This window comes from Egretta garzetta, unplaced genomic scaffold, assembly GCF_000687185.1.
Source record: "Egretta garzetta isolate BGI_Z169 unplaced genomic scaffold, ASM68718v1 scaffold163, whole genome shotgun sequence".
NCBI lineage: Eukaryota > Metazoa > Chordata > Aves > Pelecaniformes > Ardeidae > Egretta > Egretta garzetta.
The window spans coordinates 265579-289022 of record NW_009259308.1 but is presented as its reverse complement, the minus strand read 5'-3'; the positions used below and the strand labels follow the sequence as shown (position 1 = coordinate 289022).

The 23444-nt window shown below is 37.4% G+C and overlaps 1 protein-coding gene across 1 annotated transcript in view; it reads left to right on the top strand.

The window, feature by feature from the left end:
- Positions 1-23444, top strand: part of DENND1B (DENN domain containing 1B) — a 162190-nt gene that overhangs the window by 42918 nt on the left and 95828 nt on the right. The window contains exon 5 of the mRNA XM_035891739.1: positions 17408-17457. Within this exon, the coding sequence (XP_035747632.1) occupies positions 17408-17457 (50 nt within the window). The remainder of the gene's footprint in view (positions 1-17407; positions 17458-23444) is intronic.

Below are 23444 nucleotides of genomic sequence, written 5' to 3'. Positions count from 1 at the left end.
AATTCCTTTTCCTTGCAAGGGAAATTTTCCTATTCAAACCACTGGATTTGGACAGAATACGTAGCAGCTTCTATAGCAAACCTGAGCCAAGTAGTCAACTGAAATCAGCAGAAGCCTTCTGCGCGCATGTGTGTGTGCGTGTTGAACTCAGTAGGTTTGGATTGGAGACCTGGATATCTACCAGATTTATTTTTTTTAATAAAGGAGATCTCACTAAAACTAGCAAGGCTAATTTCATTGAAAGTTCGTGGGGAGAATACTAAAAAAAAAAAAAAAAAAAAAAAAATCTACTCCATCCTATTTTCCAGCCATTTCTATTTTAAATGTAAAATGTGTGAGTTAGTTTTTGGATGTATCCCAAAGAATCATCTTTCCTAAAATCTAAGGGCTGTCTGTTTGCACAGTGATGTGATAACAGTGGGCAAAATATTTTCCTCTCTTCCTGAATTTTTCTACAGTTTATCATGTCACCTTTTTGCTGCTTTCATAATGCAAAGAAAACTTGTCTAAGCCATTTTGATAAATTCCTCCTGTTTCTCACATTCGTCCTCTCAGATGCCTGAACTTTCCAATGCTTACTCATCCCTAATCCTCTCTCTTATTTTTGTGGCCTGCCATTTTCTTTTACGCTGGGCAATATTTTGCCTTTTGGTCTCTTTTTTTTTTCTTAAATGTCGACTTTCCAAAATCTTGTTTTGCAAAACTTCCCATCTGTTTTGGATGGGATGTAGAAACTACAGATGATCAGGAAAAAGAAAAGATTGGTGATTTGTCATAATTACTCACTCCCAGCAGCCCATTAAGTTAAGGAAATATTAAGGTGCAGTTTTGGTACCACAAAAGAATTAATTGTTGATTTCCTTATCTGCCAAGACTGCGGGGAAGCCACTTATTTTCTATCTGGTAATTCTTCAGATGCCAGAATAAGAAGGAAAAGGGAAAAACACAGATTGGGGAAAATAACAAAAGTAGTGCTTCAAGGCAAAAAATGAAAAATACTTTTCTCTGCCAGGAGTATTTCACAAAGTTGTTTTTGTTTTTTTGGTTTTTTGGGTTTTTTTTGTGGTGGGAGTAATTACCTTTTTTGGTGACTCTAAAAACTATCAATTAAACAACAAACTCATGCTGGGTAGAATTCTAAGTACAAAGCACCATGCTACCATTTCAAAGAAACTCACTGTTAAAGAGTTCCCCAAAAGCCGAAGGAACTAATCTGTTTGAAACATCATAGAGTTACAATTTACTGCGGTACTGGTGTTAATACTATAAACATGTTTGACAATGTTGAGAAAGTTCTGAATAATCTCAGCACTGTGGAAGAAGTGTAAAGATTTCTGATTTGAGCATATATAGGTCTTCTATGGTTATCCTCACAAGCTCGCATTTGGATGAGGAATGGGATGTAGCCATTTAATGGAATATTTTTGTTGTTTAAAATACATTTTGAATGTGTATGTCTCCAGGCTCTGTCTTGTAGTATGTTCAAAACTCCCCCTTGTGCTCAATGAAATTTTTATGATAAAAGTTGCATATGTTTTTAATCTTGAAATTCCTATTTTGTTTATTCAGACTGGTTAGACTATAGTTGAATTTCAGCCTTGCAAGCTCATTTTCAAACGGAAGTCTATACAGAGAAAATAATAATAATGCTGTGATATCTGGAAAAAAAGGTGCAGTAGTTTTTAAAAATAAAGAATTTTTAAGTGCTTTAGAGAAGCAACCCAAATAAAACTACTACCTTTGCTTCCAAAATGAAATACTTCGTAACCATTGAAAAAGAAAATGTGTGTATCTGCAGATATTAATGTCACCCAGCAAAACTGAGATCTGCTGATGCTGGCCATCTTCTCATGGCAGTGGAGTCAGTGGCAAAGCCCAATTGATGTCGTACGTGTCCAGATGCCTACAGAATGCCTCTATTTTTAGCTGTTCTGGAAATGAAACCACTCAAGCCCCCAGTAACTTCATTGGGTTGAAACGTTCCTGGGAAAAGGAGTAGTGTTGGCACAAGGAAGGAGGGGAGCACAGTGCTGGTAGCACCAGCAGGCGTTAGTGGCTCTGCCAGAGGCAGTGCTGCTTTCTGTGTTGTCTTAACCTTTGAAGCATGTGAAGTCTTAACATTTCTCACAGAGTTAGTAATTACAACTATTTTGGATATTATATTTAGCTGTGTAAGAATTCAGTTGCTTTTTAATCTGACTGCTTATTGGCCCAAAGTGATTTCCATCTGCAATGGGTCCCAGAGTATACGGCATATAGAAAAGCTGATCTATTGAATAATTCTTATTCTTTTCCCTTCTAATCACATAATAATTTCTTTCTTTAGTCTGACACTTCTCCGTTGGTGAAAAACATCTCACCAGAAGGATGATACAAATAGCTAACATGGCAGGAAATGGTCTTACCAGAAGCCACTTTAGTATAGTAATATGAAATAAGACAAGGGGTTGTTGACCGAAGGTGTGGGTTAAGAATGAATTGAGACCCTGCATTAGACTGTTGTGTTGCAGATTTCCTGTCTTCTCTCGCTCTCTGCTTCCTAAGGCAAGCAGACTAAATCTGCTTTTTCACGTCAGGCTTTTCCCAAACCCTGCAGATGAGTAACCAGTAAGGGTTATGGCATCCCATGTGAGGAATCTCTACTGTTTTCTATGAAGTTACTGTAACACCCTTTGTGTTATTATATCATATTTTATATTGTAACATCTGGTTTTTATTTTTTAATGTATGATATTATGCAAAAGTCACCACTGAACTGTGAGCAATAAACCTTACTCCCTATCATGTAGTGACCCAACTACTAAAGCCTGCTATTATACGTGTAAATCTATCAGATTCACATGAAAATATTTGTGTATATAAAATAAATAGAAATGCATGCAGGTGTGGAAGCATCAGTTTAAGGGATGAATCCTATGAACTACTAATATGTTAGCCTTCCCTCAGCAAAGTACTTACCACACACTGTACTTTCAATGTGTGTATTAACTACTGAAAGTTAAGCTTGGCTTAAATGAATGTCATTGGAGTCAAAGTGCTCAGTTTCTTGCAGGATGGAATATTTAATTGCATGGGTCGTGGCAGCAATCATATAAATGAGGTCAATATGGAAGAGATTATATTCTTTTTTAAAGATTTAAATAATAGCAGAAGTTTTTTTTAAAAAAAAAAAAGAAAAAAAGCAGCAATCTGAAGTCTGTTGTCTGGGTCAGAATAACGTGTGGAAGGCCAGTTGTGACGATGTTGTGTTCTTCTGTGCTCTCCTCAGAGAGCAGCAGGAACCCAGGAGGTACGAGGCTGTTTACACTCTTTTCAAGGCTGCAGGCATGCTGTTAGGGGATACATCTCACCGACTTTCTGCATTTGATGGCTTTGTTCTTTTATTCTGATGAGGCATTAAATACATGTTTCAAATATTTATGCTAAGTAGATAGGTGCTTGCTTTGGTGTTTTTGTTTTTATCAGTAAACCTTAAAAAGGGTTTTGGGGTTTTGTTGCTTGTGTATTAATAAGTTTGATTAGTATTTGGTTACATTGGTATGAGAAAGGAGGAAGCAATCTAATGAGACTACTAATTTTCAAAAGTATCTTTGTCTAAATGTTACACCTTATTGTTTAGTTTAAGGATATTTTGGAACTTGAATTCTCGTGTAACTTTGAGGAAAGCAATTAACCCAGCTGAGGTGACAACAACTTTGTTACCAGGTTCATATAGTTTCCTGTGATTTCCTGACACTTTGTGTTTGAAATACATATTGTTTTTATTGAAGAATACTGTGTGTGTTAAGGCAGCAATGTTTTCTGTCTATGCAAATCATAGCTGATAGACGATGGGCAAAAAAACATTCAGAGATGTGTTTATAGTTGCTAACTGCACTGTGTGAACAGAAAAGATCTGTCAGGTCCTGATAAATATTCTGTGAAATAACTGCCCACCTAGACTTGCTGGGAACACCCAGGATCGCCAAGACCCTTGCATCAATCGAGATGTAAATATTCCAAGATGCTTTCTCTTTCTTTTTTTTTTTAGTTCATCCCAACAGAGACAGAATAAATCTTTGAGATTTTTATTTCTAAAATCATAAAAGCCTAATGCTGAAAACTTGGAACTTACTTGAAATTTCGAGGACAGGTGGCAACATCAAATATGCTTGTTTTCAGAATTGTGGCAGTTTTGTTTTATAGCGCTTTTAAGTTAAAAATGTTGAACTTGATCAGCATATGGTACTGGCTAGCCTCATCTCTACCAGCTCTTTTGTTATCTTGTTATTGTTATAGGTCTTAATGACAGTTGTAAGCCATAGTTCTGGATGCAGGGGTTAGTCCACCCTGGGGAGGAGAGGGAGAAACAGCAGTGTGGATTATGGAAATATGAATTGATCTAAAAAGCAGCTCTCTTGTAACAGAATGGGACTCAAAGAAGGACTGGGGAGAAGCTGGTGAAAAGACGATGGAATATGATGTGAAAATGATCATTTGAATGCTTTCCTTTTCATTCCCAGCTGCTGTGTTCTGGTGAAAAGGCATGCATTTGTATATCTTAAGGCTGGGTGAAAAAGGGCCAGATGAATGGAATTACTTGTTAGATATGTTTTCATTTTGAGTCAAATAAATTATGTGCATTTTAATAGACTGTATGCATATGTTAGACATTTTTTTTATTATACAGCTGTGATATTGGGGGACTGCATTTTGTAGAAATGTTCTTTTCTCTGTTTGCTCAAATAAGTACAGTATTAATATTTGACTGTCCTTCAGATATTCTATATATCAGGCTATCAAAAAAAAACCCCAAAACTGTTAGTGATTTGGCTTATTCCTACAGCCTTCAGCAGTGTGCCAAACCAGAGAAGAAAAAATTAACTGATGGCTGAAACAGTGATGACAATCGTTTGGAACGTCTTCCAGAAAGACTGCCAAATTGTCATGTGTGATGTCGTTGTTGATTGACCTCAACTACCCTCAGAATATTCCAGTCTAATGTCACCTAATTCCTTATTCCGTGCTACCTTATACTTTCTCATCTACTTGCTTAGTACCCTCTGTTCACTTTAGTCTTCAATATGTTGCCTCTGTTTTACTTTCAGTGTTGCTCTCGTTTCTCAAGCTTACTGCTGCTCTTTGAGGAATATCCTAACTAGCTCAGCCTCTTTCTATGTTTGGTACTGGATGTAATATTTCTGAACGCTGTGTTTGGTTTTTGGCTCTTGCTCTGCCTTTCTTGATGATAGTTTTCTGCAGAACTGGGAGAGCGTTTGAGGCACATTGGTTCACTGTTACTGCTACAGGTATTCAAAGTGTCGCTCAAATAATTTGTTTATATTTTGTTAAATAAAATATCTTTCTTTTACATATTACTTATGGTAGGAAATGGTCTGGAATCAAATGTCATAATCCAAGTATGATGAAATCAAGGAACCAGGACACCCTGGTGCCAAAGAATGAGGCTTGATGAGACTGAGATCAGGAACTGGGGTGGCAGAGGACTTGGCCAGCAGCAAGAGCAAGGCAAGAGTGGTTAGTGGGCTGCAGCTGGAGGGGTCCAGGCTGCATTTTTTGGGATCTTGGACGAGGAATAAGTGAAGGTGAAACAGCTCCAGGCAGGTGATCAGGAAGGGAACTATGTTAATCCGTCAGAATATAATTATTTCTGGTACTCATTACTTCTGTATATGTTTTCAAGGCATTGTGAACTACTTAGCTGGTAGACTCTGTTTGCTTCTTCCCTAAGCAGAGGTGTTGAGTTTCTGTTTTCTGTGTGAGTCAGTTTCCATCTGCATCATTAGTAAAAGTACAGTCAGTAGCAAAAGATCCACATCTGAGAAATAACTGGTCTGTGAGGTTACAGTCCATGCTTATCTCTACCTTTATCCTTCACTAGGTACTAATGGCTGCTGTTAGAGAAAACATACTGGGCCAGTGTAGACTCAGTCCATCAGTTCTTGAATTTTAGAATAAAGTCAGGAAGAAGGAAGACCTGTTGCAATCTCTAGAGAATCTTGCTGTAGGAACAGGAACTTTTATTAATTTTCAGTAAGCGCAGTGAATACTTGGGTTGGATTTGGGAATGTCTTCCCTGAGCATGGGCGGTTTTGTTCTTCTCGATCAAAGCAAAGCAGCTGAAAATCTTCCTGGCTGTAGCTGCTTATGCTGCCTGGCTTGCTAGTGGAAGCTGCCTCCCTCTCCTCAGCTGTTCAGAGTTGGTTTATGCTGTATCGGAGGTCAAAGCTAAGCTGATTGACTTTGTGCTGAACTGGCTGACGGATGCTCACATGCAGAAACACCAACCTGAAATTGTTGCGGAGTAATCTCTGGCAATGCTGCTGTAGCAGGGAGCCAGAAGGTCTGGACAGGCTCAGCCATAGGTGAAGTGAATGTACGTTGCATATCTCCCTGGGAAAAATAAACATCTAATTGTATGTCCATTGTGTTTTATTTTTTGTGATAGTCATCTGTCTGCATCTGGTAACACAGGGGATATGTTAGCATTTTAAAATTATGCTTGTTTTCTTCTTCCCTGTCCCTCTTTGGTCTTGGAGTTGTTTCATCTCTTGTCCATTTCTCAACACTGTTGATAATATCTGAATTTAGTACTGAAAAACTATTACTACAAGTGATTCTTGTTGAGCTATGTAATGGTAAGGCTTAGAATTTGACCTATGCTGCCTGTAAAACAGGAAATAACTGTTTCCTTTATAAAAATATCACAAATAATTGTAATTATGAAACAAAAATCCTAGGTTCCTTAGAAGCTGATTTCCTTTTTCAGTTCCTTTTCTTTTGGCTATAGATTCTTCTAGCTCAAGAAACTCAGCCCACACATGTAATCGGTTTCACTACCCTTTACAACACAAGGTGGTTCATCCAACTTCCCCTACTGCTGACACAGCCATGTGAGCCAGCACGCTCCCCCATAGGACCGCACCTTCAGAGGTGGATGAGCCCAGTCAAGGGTTTAGCTTTTGGACTGTCTCACCTTATTTATCTGCATGTCACTCTCTACTGCAGATACTTTCTCTTGGTGTGGCACCCAAGTTAGTTGTTCATTAACTTACGTGATACTTCATTTATTAAGTACTTTTAAGTTTCTGAGTTGTCAGCAAAATCAGGATTTCATCATGCCATACCCTGTACGATCATTTTATGAAAGAAATCAGTGGAAAGTTCTGATTCTGGAAGAGCATCACCTGGTGTTATAAGACAGTTTCTGTCCCCAATCTGAGCAAGCCATTTCCTGCATATAAGCAATCTGCAGGTCTGGTGCTGACCTGTCTATGTACATCAGTACACAGTACATTATTTACTAGGCAGACCAATTCTTCAGTAGAAGCTTTCTAGGCAAGGAATGACATCCTACTATTTACAGGCAGTCTCTGTTTCAGGGCTTGACTTTTAGGTAACTAATGCAGTACCTCTTACTTCTACTTAGGATTTAGTTCAGAAAAAGGAGCAATTTCCTATGTCACGCTCCAGCTGCTGTTCCCAATTTGACTGTTGTAGTCACGATGTTTACTTGCTTGCTTCTGCTTCTGCCCTGGGTGAAACTCTAATGGATAGAAAACCGAGGGAGCCGCAAAGTGTAAAGTGGTATTTCAAACAAGGTGGAGGTTTTTGTTTGTTTATTTTTTACCTGTAAGCCTTCTTCAAAAACATGTTTTATGGAAAAAACCAGACTTTTTACTGATGACACTAAGAGGAGACTTGAAAGAACTTCAGTAGTTGTCAAAAATGTTTGCTGGTTGTACATCTAAAAGTCTGGCAACCTCTGATGCCCTGTATTGAAAAGACAACTCGGTGCCATGTGTGGATAGAAACCATTATCTAATTTATAAAGTAACTCCATTTAGCTGGTTTCTCCCTTCTGCCTCAGAAACAGTCTTCTCCTTTTCTTGCCTCTGACCTTTCATTCTGGTTTCCTGGTTGCTGCGTGTTGTAGGTCTTCTGCCTTGGCTACTAACATCAAAATTGCAGCTGCTTTTTTTGTTTGTTTCTTTTATAATTAGTACTATGCGTAATTTGAAGTCTCTGGTGAAATGCCAGGATTTATGGAGGAAGAAAGTTATTTTGAATATATTTGGAACAAAATATGCTTGGAATTTAAATGAATCTGAAATGTATCAAGTGTCATCAAGAGTAGAGTTTGTCATGCTTGAAATTTTGACTATTTTCAGTGTATTTTATTTCTATGGTAATGCAGCTATTTATTATTTGTAGTATACTTTTATAGTTAATTTTCCTTTTAAAAATCTCTTTCCTTGAAGATCAAGAAGAAAAATCTTGCAAATAGGCCTTTTGACCTGAGTGCCAACTATGCTCTACTCATGATATTCATTGATGCTGTTTTGCAGCCATTTCTGAGACTGCAAACTTCACTATAAAGAAATGTATTGAATAGGTGGAGTTGGTGTGTTGCAAATAGGCTCATTTCTGTCCTGAGCTATCAGAGTATTCCAAGGCGGAATGAAAAAACTAACAGGTAAAACAAATAAATAAGAACCAATTTTAAGATGTGCTTTATTTTATGGTGGTTATTTTTTCACTGCTGGAGAAACAGCATCTGAACAGGATGTGCAGCAGGTTCCCAGTGTTGCTGTTAAAGATGCGTCTTAACTGGTGGTGTAAGCAGTGGGAAATCTTAAGATGTCTTGAGTGAAACAAATATTGCTGCCCTCTTAACCATGCAGGATGATACTTGGGTTTTAACCTGGCTTCAAAGACTTAGATATTTGGATTTAGAAGTGTTGTCTACCTTACCTCTAGTTTAAGACAACTTATCTGTTAAGTTCCCAGATAATGTTAAGAGATGCTGTCATTGAAATTGTATATTAATAAGTCCCTTTTCCCCTACTGCATGATGGTAGAAAATTGTGTCATACTCTGGTGTCTTTCTTTTTTTTTTTTGTACAAAATGTAATGAACTTTCTTAAAGATAATAAATACTCTACTACCTTAAAAATTAAATATTGCCCACACAGTAATTTCAAGAGTGGAGAAGAAAGAACATATTTCCTGTTTTTCTCAGCTCTCTGATATTGCCTAGGGAATCATGGTCTCTCTCACATGAATAAGGGGAAACTATTTATTGGCACATGGGATACAGTTATTATATGCTTGGTAGAGTTGTATGGCAAAGTATTATTTCTCTTGTTTTTATTTGCCTTGCCAGTAATAGGGGTAGATGGCAACATTTCAATCTACACTTACTGTAATGGGAACTTTCTTTGGGAAGAGCAGCGTTGTCAATTTTTGTTTTCATTGTGAGTTCCAGGAAAATTGAGAATTTGTTTAAGCAGGTAAATTAACCTGCACTGAACTTTGTATTGTTTTAACTATTCTACTATTTGTAACTGAGCTTGCTATTTTAAAGTGAACTTTGGGTCCCTTTATGCTGCGCTGGACACAAATGTGGCTGAAACATGCTTTATTTTTAACTGGTTATGGGATGAGATTCAGGGACAAACAGACTCCCAAGATTCTATAACTTAGTAAAAATCCCTGAATTTTTACACTTACTCTGTGGTTGTTTAGGAAGCCTTATTCTTCAGTCTTGCAGGAAGGTGAGATTAACAATGCCTTTTAAAGTACGCAGGGTTAATGAATACATTTGTGCTTTTCTCCTTGTAAGGTGCCTTTGAAAGATGCTCTAAAAGCAGTAAAGTCTTATGAATGCTGCCTGGGATGCCAGCCTTGGTACAGGGCAAGAGTGTCCTATATCTTATGAATGCTGCCTGGGATGCCAGCCTTGGTCTACTGTACAGGGCAAGAGTGTCCTATAGTGTGCTTCTGATCGAACTGTACTGCACCCTGGTCATGTCACTGTTCATTAATTTTCTTTCATTTATTTTTGTCTCTATTTAATGTACTGTTAGTTCTAAGTGATGGTGCAATAATCATCTATAAGCTCAATAGCAGATACAGGTGACCTTCAGGTCTCTGCTGCCACCTCTATGATAGCTACTTGTTTATGTGATTTTTTGCTTCTCTAAGATCTCAAGATCTTCTTGTTACCTTGTTGTCTAGCATATTTCTGTCCTGCTACTTTGTCTGTCGTCATGATTTAACTGTGCTCTATAGAGTACAGAGCAGCTAGACTAAGCTACCAGAAATCTTCAGCTGCTTGTCTGGCAGGAACAGGTAGGTGAACCAACCTTTTCTTTCTTTCATCCTACTCTGAAGCATGGAACTGAGAAGTGGCCAAGTGGAGAAGGGATAGGGAACAGCAACAAGAAAAATTAACTCTGATTGGAATTCTGTAAGCGATCTCCTCCTCATTTGCAGTTATTCAGCTGCTCATTCATTTTCGACAACAAATATTTCTCTGAATAAGCTTTAGAAAGATAAAAAAATGACACTTTGTAGAGAGCAAGTCTTCTTCTAAAAGGCTTGGTGTTTAAGCATTAAGAGCAACCTGATTCTTTGGAATGTCAGTCATAGGCTGTAGAGCCTCTCCAGTTGTGGCTCACATATGAGCAAACTAAACAAGGATCAAAACTTGTTCTCGGCAGCAGAGTAGAATTTGTGTTCTGTGGGTCAAAACAATCTACGATGGTAGGAATGTACACATAGCTCAGGTTAGTGGAGTTTTAATCTTTCTTGAATCCATTAGCAACAATTTCTGCTGCATGGTCCAGAATCACCTTCCCCTTTATATGTTTGTCAGGGATGTATGAACTCTTATGTGTCAGCTGCATTGGGGTAGAGTTAGGGTCACAAAACACTATCCACAACTTACTCTGAAAATTGTGAGATGAAAAGAGCAGGTCTATTTTAAGGGAGCTGTGATTGCATAGATTTTCTTTTTTTTATCATCTGGGAATAGAAGTATTGCAAGAGGTTGAGCTTAGGGGGGCACGTGTATGGGTCTGTGTTGTGCCATCCATGCAGCACTGAAACTCCTGTGTCACACAGTTGTGTTACCCCCACCATTTTACGTCATGACTGCAACCATCCTGTGGTGTTACACTGCTAATGAAACGGTGCTATGTGCACGTGACTTTTGTGGCACTACCCCATAAGTATGACTAGCTAGCCAATTAGTAATTGCTATTAAATATTAATATTTCTCTGAAGCAATTTCAGAGAATTCTTCATAATTTGCCTTTAAACCTAGAGGAAAATTTGAAATACCCAAGGCAAAACTGCAGAAAGTTAACTACTGGTTGTGTTGCTTTCCAGTGTACAAAGTGGGACTCGTTGCTAAGTCTGGAAAACTTTTTTGTTTCAAATGGTTCATGAAGGTTGGAGAAAGGTGTTGCTTGTATTACAGATTGCTTGTTAGAATCACGTCATTGTATACTTCTGCTTTCCAGTCTCTTCTTCACAAGTAGCCTTGAACTCTTGAAAATTCTAAATTATATGTACTTTATTTGACAAATATGGAAATGATAGCTAAAATGTTTAAAACTGGAGATTTCTGACTTTTTAAAAAAGGTTTTAAAGAAAAGTAAAAAAAAAAAAAGCTGTGTAATTTAGTGTTTCATTCTTGCAACAATTAAGTTCTGGAATGTTAAGGTACATGTTATTTATTTATTTCTTAAGAGCTTTGCACCTTCACCCTAAACCATTTGCATTTAATTTCTGTATTCTTCTTTAAGTGTTCAGAAAGAAAAAAAAAAAAAGCTGTGTAATTTAGTGTTTCATTCTTGCAACAATTAAGTTCTGGAATGTTAAGGTACATGTTAAGGTACAGGTGATTTTCTTTTTATTTTATTTAACCCTACAGAACTACTAGACAATCACTGAATGATGCACTTTGGAGGGAGGCACATAGATGTTAAAAATAGTTATGGAGGCCTGGTAATGACTTCCACACTTTAGACCTTTGGATTTCCATGAATGTAATCTAGGATTAAAATTTTTTATTATTCAAACCATTTGGGCCTGCCTTTATTGTAGCTACAATCTTCTGATGAGATTTTTAGCAGAGGTAAGAGCTAAGTATTTGAAATATAACTACTGTTCCTGGCTTCGCATGGGTCCCTGCTGTGGGTATGCGCAGCTTCAGAGGAAGGAAAAGGAAAAGTCAGTGGTGAGGACAGAGCTTGCCTTTTCATCGTCTGTTTTGTGTGGCAGCATTAGAATTTCACCTTCATTGAGCCGTAATGGTGAAGGGCTCAACACTACAAGATGCTAAGCAGCCTGGCTTTGATTTAAGAACGAACTTAAATCTGTGCTTAATTTTAACCGTTTAAATATTCCCACTGAAGTCACTGGTTTGAGTCAGAAATACCTGTCATGACAGTCTTAGATCTCAAGTAGATCTCTTGTTTGTATGTTTGGATTGGCACAAGGTGACTGAAAACTATGGTAAGGAATGATGAAATAGAGTCCCCTTTGAGGAAAGATCAGAGAGCAAGTTGGGTTAAGAGTGAAGAAGAGAGGACTTTGGAGTTGGAAATGAGATTTGAGGAGGAAAAACTCGGAAGAACCAAAAGAGAAACCTGCAATCAGGTGTTTCAAGAGAAGACATTTAAAGAGAGGTTAGCAGGGAGAAGAAGTTCTAGCAGGAAGAAGAGTTTTGAAGGACAATTAGATGAAATACTAAAATAGAATAGCAAGTAGCTTTTGTCAACAAGGGAAAAAAATAGACTGTTTAATAAAGTGGATATGACAAAGATAAAAGACTGATGAAAAGGAGAATTTCCCCTTTCAGAGAAAAGGGGCGGGGGAAAAGGAATTCATAAAAATAAGGTAGAGAAATAAAAGGAAGACAAAAGCCAGAAAAATACTGTTACTGAGAAAGAAAACAGTTGAAGAAGGATAATGGGGGCAAAGTATAAAAGCATTTTGTAACTAAGTGGATGACCATTTATTTGTGCTCCTATAATTGATATTTCTGTGGTTGATTTCTGCCTCAAAACAGAATAAAGAGATGAGGATAGATAGAGAGTTATTTGAGTGCTACTTTATTCTAATGGTTTTGGTAACCTGGTCTGGATTATGTAATTAAATAATTCAAATTATCTTGGTTAGTATCTATTTTATTTAGGCCATTTCTTCCCTGGGTATCCTGACATGTCTCTGGAATGGACACAGTGTGACTGTGTCTCAGTGTAAGGCTGTTCCCTTTCTGCTCCAGAGATGCTTTTTCCATATGTAGAATGGAACCTGCCTGCTTGCTTGAGGAACAGTTGTATGCTGCAGATAAACACAGAAATAGTTGGAAGGTAACAGGAAGCTCTCTTTTAAAAGAAACAGTGTCTAAACTGCTATCTATGAAGTGGTTCAGCATTCTGGATACCTTAAAATATTCCTATCGGGGAAGATTTTCAATCCTTTCACAGGGATGCACTTGGAAAAAATCAGATTCTTTTGCCTCCCCACTTAAATGTAAACTGCAGAATATGTTATAAGAAGAAAAAAAATGCTGGAGTGAATAGTTCCCATATGCTTCTAACCTCAGAAATCAATCAGGTTAAGCTTAAATACTTAATTATTTCAGTAGCAGAGTATTGAGTGATGAACCTAATTTCTGGCAGTTCATCAAGTCATCAGGACTCATCTACATAGAAAAAGGTAACTGTTTGAAATGTGTAAGTTAAAGTGAAGAAACCCACTTATACCTGTGTAGAGATACATTAATAAGCTGATTCTGTAATATATATTGAATCTGGTGCAACTTTCCTGTAGAAGCAGCTCCTGTACCTTCTTCCAACTCTAGCAAATTCCCATCGTGTCTTGTTGAAGTGAAAAAAGAAGTGAGTATCTTCCCAGATCACTGTGCTCTACAGTGTATACTGAACAGCCATGAAGGTTTCATATGCTTGTAGCAATTGACTGTGATATAAAAAAAAGAAAAAAAAATTCCTATCTTTCCTAGTTAGCAAGGAATATGGTGTGTATCTTTAATCTAACCGAAATGACTAACCAGTAAATTCACTTAAGGGCAAGATTGTGAGTTACCAGGAGCTTTTCTCCAGAAAACTGGCGTGTATGAGTTCAGAAGCATCTTCTACCACCTTTTACATTGCTGTAGATAATGATGATAGACACAGTTAGCTGTATGGCTATCAAAATAAGCAGTGACCACTAAATAATTATTAGTTTTTAGGCTTCTGTAATATCATCTCAATGTAGAGCCAAGTGAGCATGACCAGGCCAGGCTGGAGTTGTCTAGTGCAATTGATGAAAGCAAATTAATAAAACCACTGGACCATGAGCCTGTGAGAGTCCAAGTTTCTGCTGCTGTGCTATAGGCATAAAGGAAATATTTTCTTAAATACCATTTCCATTTTTGTTTACGCTTTCGGTGAGGGAAGCAGCATGCTGTAGTTCACAGGGTATTAATTTTATTATTTTCTTCTTTCTCTTGGAGCTTGTATAAGGAATGAGATGGCTATCCTTTAACTTAGCAATTAAACTCAATTGTGTATGCAACTCTAGATGTTTATTTGGTGTTTGAAAGCAAATAGATAATTTTTTTTTTTTTTTTACAACATTATCTTTTTCCTCATGCATACAATTTCTTTCCTTTATGACACAGTCACCATTTCTGAAAGTGCTAATACTGGTGAGAGCCAGAGGAGGAAATAATCATGGGACTCGTGAATCAAGGATATTTTGCTTTCTGAAGGCTGGTACAACCTTTTGTCTGCAGAAGTAAACACGTTTACGAAGCTAAGAAAATAAAAGACAATGAATGTTATTCTTTTTCTAAGAGTGTCTATGTTGACTCAAGAGGAAGTCCTGGCTGAGTTATGGATCCTTGAAAATGATGACCCATTAGGAGACAGAGCTCAAATTTTATTCAGTAGAGAGACTGCTGAAAGTTTCAGCTGTAATTGTACACAAATAGTGAGTGTGTATGTGAATGTGTACATAATGTCATTTGCATTTTAAATTTGTCTGGGAGCATCTTGGGGGCATCTTGTTTTCTTCCATTTTTAAAATCTGAATAGCACCTGTAATTAAGGGAGAAAACTGAGCCCTGGAAGCTAGGTAGGACTTCCATCTATTGATCCATGTAAACCTGGCTTACGCTGTCAGGGGAGAAGCAGTCAACTGCTGAGCTGCTTTGTCACTGACATAAGCTGAGGGGGGAGGAGTTTTTTTTTTTTTTTTTTTTTTTGTCTATACTGTTTATACACCAGTCTATAGACCTGCTGGCTGGTTGAATTTTAAAGAGTGCGGAGGTTTAAAGACTTGTCCCCTGAGGGATGCTCCTGCCAGTTGGGAAGCGAGCTGAGGCTGCTCTGCAGAAGTTGTGTGCCCGGGTGCTGGCTGGGGGAGGGACGCGGCAGAGCTGGGGGAAACGCCGTCCTGCAGCTCAGCCTGGAAAACGCTGCAAAACATACCCATAACGTTCAGGTTGTTTAGTCAAAATATTGAGCTAATACCTTTTGGGTTTTTTTTGTTTTTGTTTTCTTTTTCTTGTGTGATAATTTATTCTGAGAGAATACAATTGGGAACATAAATGAATACATTTCCATACCCAATTCTGAGTCAGTGCTAAGCTCACCAGGCAGCAATTAAAATCCTTGGTAGTAAGGATCCTCCTGTAGTGTGAGAATAGGTGCAGATTTGAAAAGAGAATTTAAACAGAGTAGAAAACATTATTTTTTTTTTTTGAACAGGAAAAACAACCTTTATGAGTCTGAAGTAAGAGACTATCTGGAAATGTTTTGGAAATTTCTGAGTTACAAGTTTTGATTAGCCTGTTCTGCTTGCTTTCTTTTGTTAGCGTTTATTATTACTACAGCACAATGTATGCTTCTTTCCTGCCTACAGAAATGAAAATGTTTACCTACTCTGTTTGTATTTTGCTCTTCACGCTTCCATGGTGGCCACTTACAGCAGTCAGGATGGTGCTTGAGCAGTTTCTTTGGGACAATATTATATGTACTGCTATTGTTCATAATTAAGTTAATAACCTTTCTCAAAACACAGTATGTGGCTTTCATACCTTCCTTTATCTGTGCTGACAAAGGAAAAGTGCCAGAAAATTCTTGAACTCTCTTGTATGACTTGGAAGTTCTCGAAAAATTGACTCTTCCACTTTATACTGTATGATGATTTACTGGGGCACATCATATACCTTTAAAATGTTGCAACTAACATATGCATGTTGTATTCAGAGGTATCTTTTCCCTGAACTTTGTCCCTTGCCGATTAACTTGCATGGGTTCTTCATGTTTTACACTGTCCACCGAGCCAGGCCAAGGTTTGAAGTAAATAATCATTGTGGTGTGTAGGAATTTAAATACAAAATTTCCCCTAATGGGAGTTGACATGCAGTAAACAGAGAGTTCAGGCTGGATAGTGCTAACATCTTAGATCAGGTTCTTAAACCCCCACGTGCAGCTCTGGAAATTTGCAATCAAGGTGCATTTTTCTGAAAACGCCCACCTTGTGGGATCAGTCGTGCATACAGCAGTGTATCTGGCACTGCTGGGCTGCTGCAGAAAGGGAAGTCTGTAGCTTTGCTGACCAACTGCATTGACGTCGACTGTCTCTTCTTAGCTGAAGCATTTCATAAAGGGTTTATTTTCCCAGTTGGGAGCAAGGAAATAAAACCTGGTTTTCTGGCATCTTGTTAAGGCCATTGTTTAATATTTGCTGCTAACTGATCTGGTAATTCACCTTTTTTTTTTTTTTTTTTTTTTTTTTTAAAAAAAAAAAAAAAGAAAAATGTTGACTACTTTGAGAGCATTTTTATATTTTAATTAACACATTTTATTTGGCACTAAACAGCTTCTTAAATAAAATTCTGCAAGAAAGAGTAACATTATCCTTTCATATTACGGTACAAATGTAGATCCGGTGGATTTCCCCCCCCCCCTCCTCCCCTTTATTAATGGCGAGGCTTGCTTGTGAAACCCAAAGGGTTAATCATATAAATTTCTCCTTTGGACCAGCAGACGATTTCCATCATTTTCAGCATTTGACTATGGAACATGTATAGAGTTGTTATACCTCTCTGTAATTCATTCTGCTGCCAACTTCATTCCCTTTTCTCTGCCTGCATTTTAATTGAAACAACATTTGTATTTTTGAGCCAGGATCTGTCAGAAGTCCCTGTGGCTAGTCTGTGGTACAAGTAGCAGCAGACGTGGCTTACCCATATGGTGTGGTGCTTCTTGTAAAATCCATATGGCCTTGTTGAAGGGAATCCCAGCGGGGATGTGAAGGGTGTTAATACCCTTCAGGCCAGGCCTTTCCCTCCTGGGGCTTCTGTGGCATTGTCTTTGCAATCTGCCAAAGCACAAACTTAATTCCTTTTTAATAATCAATTATTTTAGTCCAGGAACGTGTGCTGTATTTTTTGCAATCATATATTCCTCAAATTTATTATTTGCTATGAGTATTTTTCGATGTTTTTTTTAAAAGCAGGTTGTAGTGCAGTTGCTAGCAAATACAGATAAAAGCCTTTTCAAAATCCTAACTTGATTTCTTTTACTTGCATTTACAGGAAGTGCTGAACAGCGTTCCAAAGTTCTGCTTTCCTTTTGACATTGAAAGGTATGTGTTACAGTTACCATTTATTTAAAAATATTTCATAGAAAATGATACTTAGCGTAATTGCAAGGAAACATTTAAAGAAAAGGAAAGCATACTGTGCTTCCTAAACTTGCACCTGCAGATAAGAACATATCCTTTGTGTTCAAGTAAGTATGAAATCAGTAGTAGGAAGTTATCACAGCAAAATGCAACCTTTACAGAATTTTAGGGATATCTCTTTCAAGAGAGAGCTACATTCCAGCTCCCAGTTTTGTCCATTATAACTGTAAACACCATCTGTGTTAATATAAGGATATACTGTAGTTTCGTTTGAATGGCAAGCATCATAAAAAATGTTACGGTCCACCAGGATATAAAAACTCACTGAGCAGTACTGAAAACATGTTTGAGTTCAAAGAAATTAAGACTTTAATTACATGGAAGTAACTGAATATGCAATTGATTTTTTCTCAGAGAAGAATTAGGACTGTTATTTATAATTAATTAGCCCTTACCTTTCTGGTATCAGTTATAATGTGGCTTCCATGTAATGCTGCCAGTCATTTAAGTTGTCCATATAAAACATTTTTATTAATTAAAATACTTATTAGGCTTGTCAAAATGATTAATGGTAATTAATTTAATCAATTGTACTCACACAGTTTGGAAAACTCATCTTGTCCAAATCAGCAAAGATTGAATTAGAAGCTTGATTTGCATAATTAATGAAAGATACACCCAGGTAGTGTGCAGGCTGAGCTCCTTTCAGAACAACATTGGCATCAGTTGTGGATGGAGGCTCAAAGATGAGAAGCATCTATTGGATGCAAGGAGCTACTATCTGTGGAGTAAAAGATGGTGGGTGTATAGAGGAAAGAAGAGAGGCTTTGCAGAAAAACATACTGGCAAAATAAAGATCTTCATAAACACAACTTCCCTGAAGTAAACTAGGTTCATTTAGTCTTTTATAGTTGAACTTAATTAAGTTGTTTGGGTTTTGAACTGGTTAAGCTCGCTGTCCTTTAAGCTGTTTTAATGACTTAACTAATACGGTTGTCAGTGTTGGCTTTAAAGCATTAAAGTCTTTAATGTGCTTAAGGTATGTACAGAATTCTGTTTAAAATTGGTAATGAAGATGAATGATGGAAATAAAATTTGAGGATAACAGAAAAAGGTAAGGTTCTGTTGCTGCCATCCAGTGGCAAGAAGATAATCAGTGGCAGCAAATAATTATTTTCAAATAACTCTTCTCGTGTTAACTATTTCTGTTGAACCATTCAGAAGATGCTTAGTTGCTTGTATGAGGTGGATGAGCTTAATCAATAAACTGTGTGAGTTCATGAATTTATAGCATGACTAAGTATGTGTTTTAGCTGAGTATCTGAAAGGGGGAAAAAAACAAGGAAAAAAAAAAAAAAGAAAAGAAAAAGTTAGGGGATGAATGTTTGTTGTTTGTCTGTTAATGCCCTCTTGTGCCCCCCTCCCAGACATGCTTTTTGACTCTTGGCCTCATACTTGACTATAAAGCAGTGCTTTCAAAGGTGCAAAATTTCTACAAATTTCATAAAAATTGGCAGTGGACAGAGGAAGGAGAGGTTCTTGGAAGCTGAGAAAGCCTGATGAGGGGAACAAAACCGATGTGTTTGGTCTGGCCTGCTGGTACCGTGGTATCTCTAAAATCAACCACCGCACTCACAACTTCTTGTGTGAGTTTTAGGGGATTTGTGGGAGAATGAAAGGCAATGAGACAACATGAGAGTATAAAAGAGCATGGACAAGAAGGAGGGGCAGAGCTATTGTGGAGGAAAAGACAGAAATACTGGAAGCTCCAAGAAAGCAGGCAACTGTTTATTGGCAAGTTATTTGTGTCAACAACTTACTGGCTGTGCAGTGTATGTACCAGTTATTACTTATTTCAGGCACTTTCTATAGTGTAGACATGTATTACCACTTTTTAAAAAAGAAAACTATTCAGTTGTTTTCTGCTTTCTCAGTTTTATTTTTTGTTTTGAAATTTAGACTGATAAAGAAAAGTGTTGAGAAAAACACTGCTGTAGCTCCTTTTTATATGGCTTTTTTTTCCAATGGACATTTAAAATGTGACAAGTATTTTAGTTTTTTTCTAGCCATAAATGTGCTTTTGATTTGTCTAGTGAATACATATATTATATAGAAAAAAAAAATTTTTTTTTTCCTTGTACAGAGTATCATGATAGACCATACACGTAATACCCCTAAGTATTTTACAGGCAGTTTCAATGACAATTTCTGTACAGAAAGCTTTGATTGAAGTGAAACACAGAGTATCTATTTCATTGATTGAGCATACCGTACTTTAGAGAGCATAGTTTCTCAACCTGTGTTATGTGTACTATACATATATAAAACACCAAAAGCAATATCTGATCCTAGTAAGACCTAGAAATTACCAGTGCAAAAGTGATAACTTCCACTGATGCTTCTGATCAAGATACCTAGATTAAAAAAATGTGGCTCTGTTCCGTAGATTGTTTCTGGGTTCCTACTGTACAGCAGAGTTGGAGGGAATGGAGTGTCTTTTCTGTTAATTAGCAAGGTAAAACTCATTAAAATAGGAAATCTATGTTCTTCGAATTATGGAAATAGGAAAGTTACAGCACTGTTAAAGCACAGTGGTAAGATTGTCACCTGTTTTCCTCCGCCTCAGTTGTATTAATTAGTGAATGAGTTGAAAATTGAATGAAATGAGAACATGTATTTGATTTTGTTTTATTCACTATGCTACAGTGATTGTAGACAGAGATCCAGATTTGGTTCTTACTGTTTGATGCCTCTTACATCATCTTTCCAGACATACTTGCTTTATCTTTTATGCAGATGTTATAAACAGCTGTACTCTACTCATTCTAATTATCAAAAGTACACACTGTGAATGGTGATTAAAAATCTGTAGGTAACTCCCATTAAATTTAAACTGAAAGTCAAGCCAAAAAAAGTCACAATGGTGTAATGTTTTGACCATGACTTAAACTTTGAGTTTTATATATACCTTTTTATTGAAAGCAAGCACGTAATTTCAATACTGCTGGCTATGGCTTATGTTTTATTTTGAAGGGGTTAAGAAATGAATTGCATCACAGAAGCTCTTGAGCTCCAAGAACCTATGTCTTTTTGTGAATAAATGATTTTAGGCTTAATAAACAGCAGAACTGTATAACAATTCTAACAGTTTGCTTGTAGATATTTGTGAATAAGTTCCCTTTTCTCTGCTGCAGAATTCCTTTCTTTGTTTCTTTTCTTATGGAATAGGATTTCTACATTTGAGAATGTAGAAATTTTAATTTCCTTTTAATGTTTGGTAAACTAATACTAATGTATCAGAAAAAGTACCTTGTCATCTCTTTTATTCCTTGAATCTTTTGTGCAAATTCTGCATGGTTTTCTTCACTTATCTTTCTCTAGCGGTCTTCCGTATTTTTACTCTCAACCCCAAACTCAGGTATAACTTTGCAGAGAGCCCACACCTCAGTTTCAACATCCATCAGTTATTTAGCTGGATGATGACTAGTGAGTGTGCAATTTCTCTTGTTCTTTTGGCTCCATTTCAAATTCAGTCCTAAGTTGCACTACGTCAATGTTTGACCCTTCAATTTTATGTGTGCTTTGAATTTCTCTCATTTTTCTCCACCATAAATAGTTCCTCTCTCTCCTTCCATTCTTCTGTCTTTTCCCTTTCATGATGCATTTCTTCTGCTGAATGTGTAGCACATGTGACTTTAGCTAAGACACTTTGGAAACTGCCTGTAGGATCAGCATGGAGACAATGATTTCTCCCTACTGTGCTCATCTGATTGCAGGGAAGCATTGTATTTTGGAGTGTAAGAAGTGGCTCTACTGCTGATGCTGGAGAAGAATCCTCATTAGCAGCTGTTCATTTGTGGGAATTTCCTTATTTGGTGGAAGCTTTGTACATTTTTGTATCTTTGGTGGTTTTCTTCCTGTTCTTTTTCTTTCTGATGTGTAAGAGGTTGGGGTTTTTGGGAAGCAGAGCTCAAGTCAGATAGCTCAGCTGGAGCAGAGGAGCCCTCCACACAAGGAACCTGAGCTGTGGAGTCATGGATCATAGGGTGGGCTTGGAAGTGGAAAAAATGGTCCCTGAAGCTTAGATTTGGGGATAGCAGTTAGTTAAAGGAGACGGCCTAACCTAGGGTTACCCAGTCTCTCTGTCAGCTTGTACTACAACCTTAATATCTGTTTATCAAACTTGTCTGTGAAACGGTTTCTAATGTGCTCTCTGATCTGGGGAGAATTAGGGTGAATGACTGGTGGGGTTTGCTTTTCAGCTTGAGACTGGGAGATGAAATACATTTGAAATTTTCAGGTTTAGGAAGCAGCTGCCAAAGCTTCAGTCAGAACTGTAAATGTTAGTTACGTTGGTCAAGTATGTGTACGTGACACCTTATAATTAATGATGCCAGTAACTTTGTTTTCTTTTAAAAATAAGTCATCAAAATCTGTATTCCTGTGCATAAAGTTTTTCATTTTTTGAAACTCATTGAAAAAATGAACTCTCAAAAAAATCTCTCTGAAATTCAGATCCCTTTAACAATTCCTAAAATCTGAAGAAAAAATAATTTCAAACATCTTCTGTATCCTAAACAGATTAATTTGGAAGAAGAGCGATTCTTACTGAGAACGTGGGATAAACTTAATGATCAGACAAAGCTGTTTTTCATTTGAAGAAGAGATTTAATTCCTGACTTAATCAGCTTTCTCAAGGCACCCTTAAAATGAGGCCTGAACAATAGCTGTAGTGTAAACAAAAGTCATTAAAATGACTCTTTACCTACTCCATAGGTACCAAAGAGCCTTTTCTGCATTGTGTAGATATGTACTTAGAAAATTTTAAAAACTACTTTTATTCCTATAGTGAACTTAATAACCTTGAAAGAGCCCATTGTAATCTGCAGGGTTAACAAGTATTTACACACATTCTTTGCTGTTAGTGATTTACTATTGTTAAACTAAGATTAAATGTAAGCATGCAGGGCAGGAGTTGAAAGTAAGTCAAAAGCACGGCAGAGAAATGAATGAGGAGAAGGTCGCGATGGTTGGGAACGATTTGTGCCTGCTCTGCCTGCACAAGCGAGTAGATCATGCTCTCTTCAAATAGCCGACCAGACCAGCATTTTGGAGAAAGTTTTTGAAGCTCAGCCAGTTGATCCTGCTCTCTGATAGAAAGTCTGGATAACATTTTGTGCAGGGAATTATGGTACGTAATAATTGCATTTCACATGTGTTGATTTTCACATTAAGGAAGACTTGAGCGGCCTCAGTGGCTGTGGTTCAGTAGCAGTGCCAGGAGCTGCTACTCTGCCTCTGAAGGTGACACTTGACTTCTGAACAACCTGAATGTGCCGCAGTGAAACAGAGAGGCACGAGCCCCAGGTCACGTAGCCAACATTTGTCCACATGATGGTACATGCAGTGTCTATGTTAAAACTGTAGGGCTAACACTTTTTGAATGTTTTATGTGTCTGGTTTATACGTTGTTGTTATCCATTGATACATAGCAATCCCCAAACATAATTTATTTGTTTCAGTAAGCCTTATATATGGTCAGTTTTAATTCTGCTGAAGTGGAGTAAAAAACCAGGCAGCCTTGCTGGTCCCAGATCTTAAGTGGAGTTTTCAAATTAGAAACCCAGAATTAATTCAGTATTTTAAACTCTGATCAGAAAACGTGGTCCAGATGGATGGTCACTGGCTTCTGTTAGCTGTTCCTTTGAAGCAAATGGGACCAAATGCAATCTTTTGGGTTCTTTGTGGACATTCAGTTTTAGCCTTGGAGTTTTTCTTAGTTCAAAAAAATCTGTAACATGCTGCTTACATCTCCTTCTAAACTCTGTGGGAAGCTGTTTTCAGGCTGTGCCACTTTCACACTGACTGTTGAAACATGGAGTTACCTCTCTTAAAGAAGCAAAGGGGAGACGTTGTGTTGGAGGTGGTGAGAAGGCACTGGAATTGCC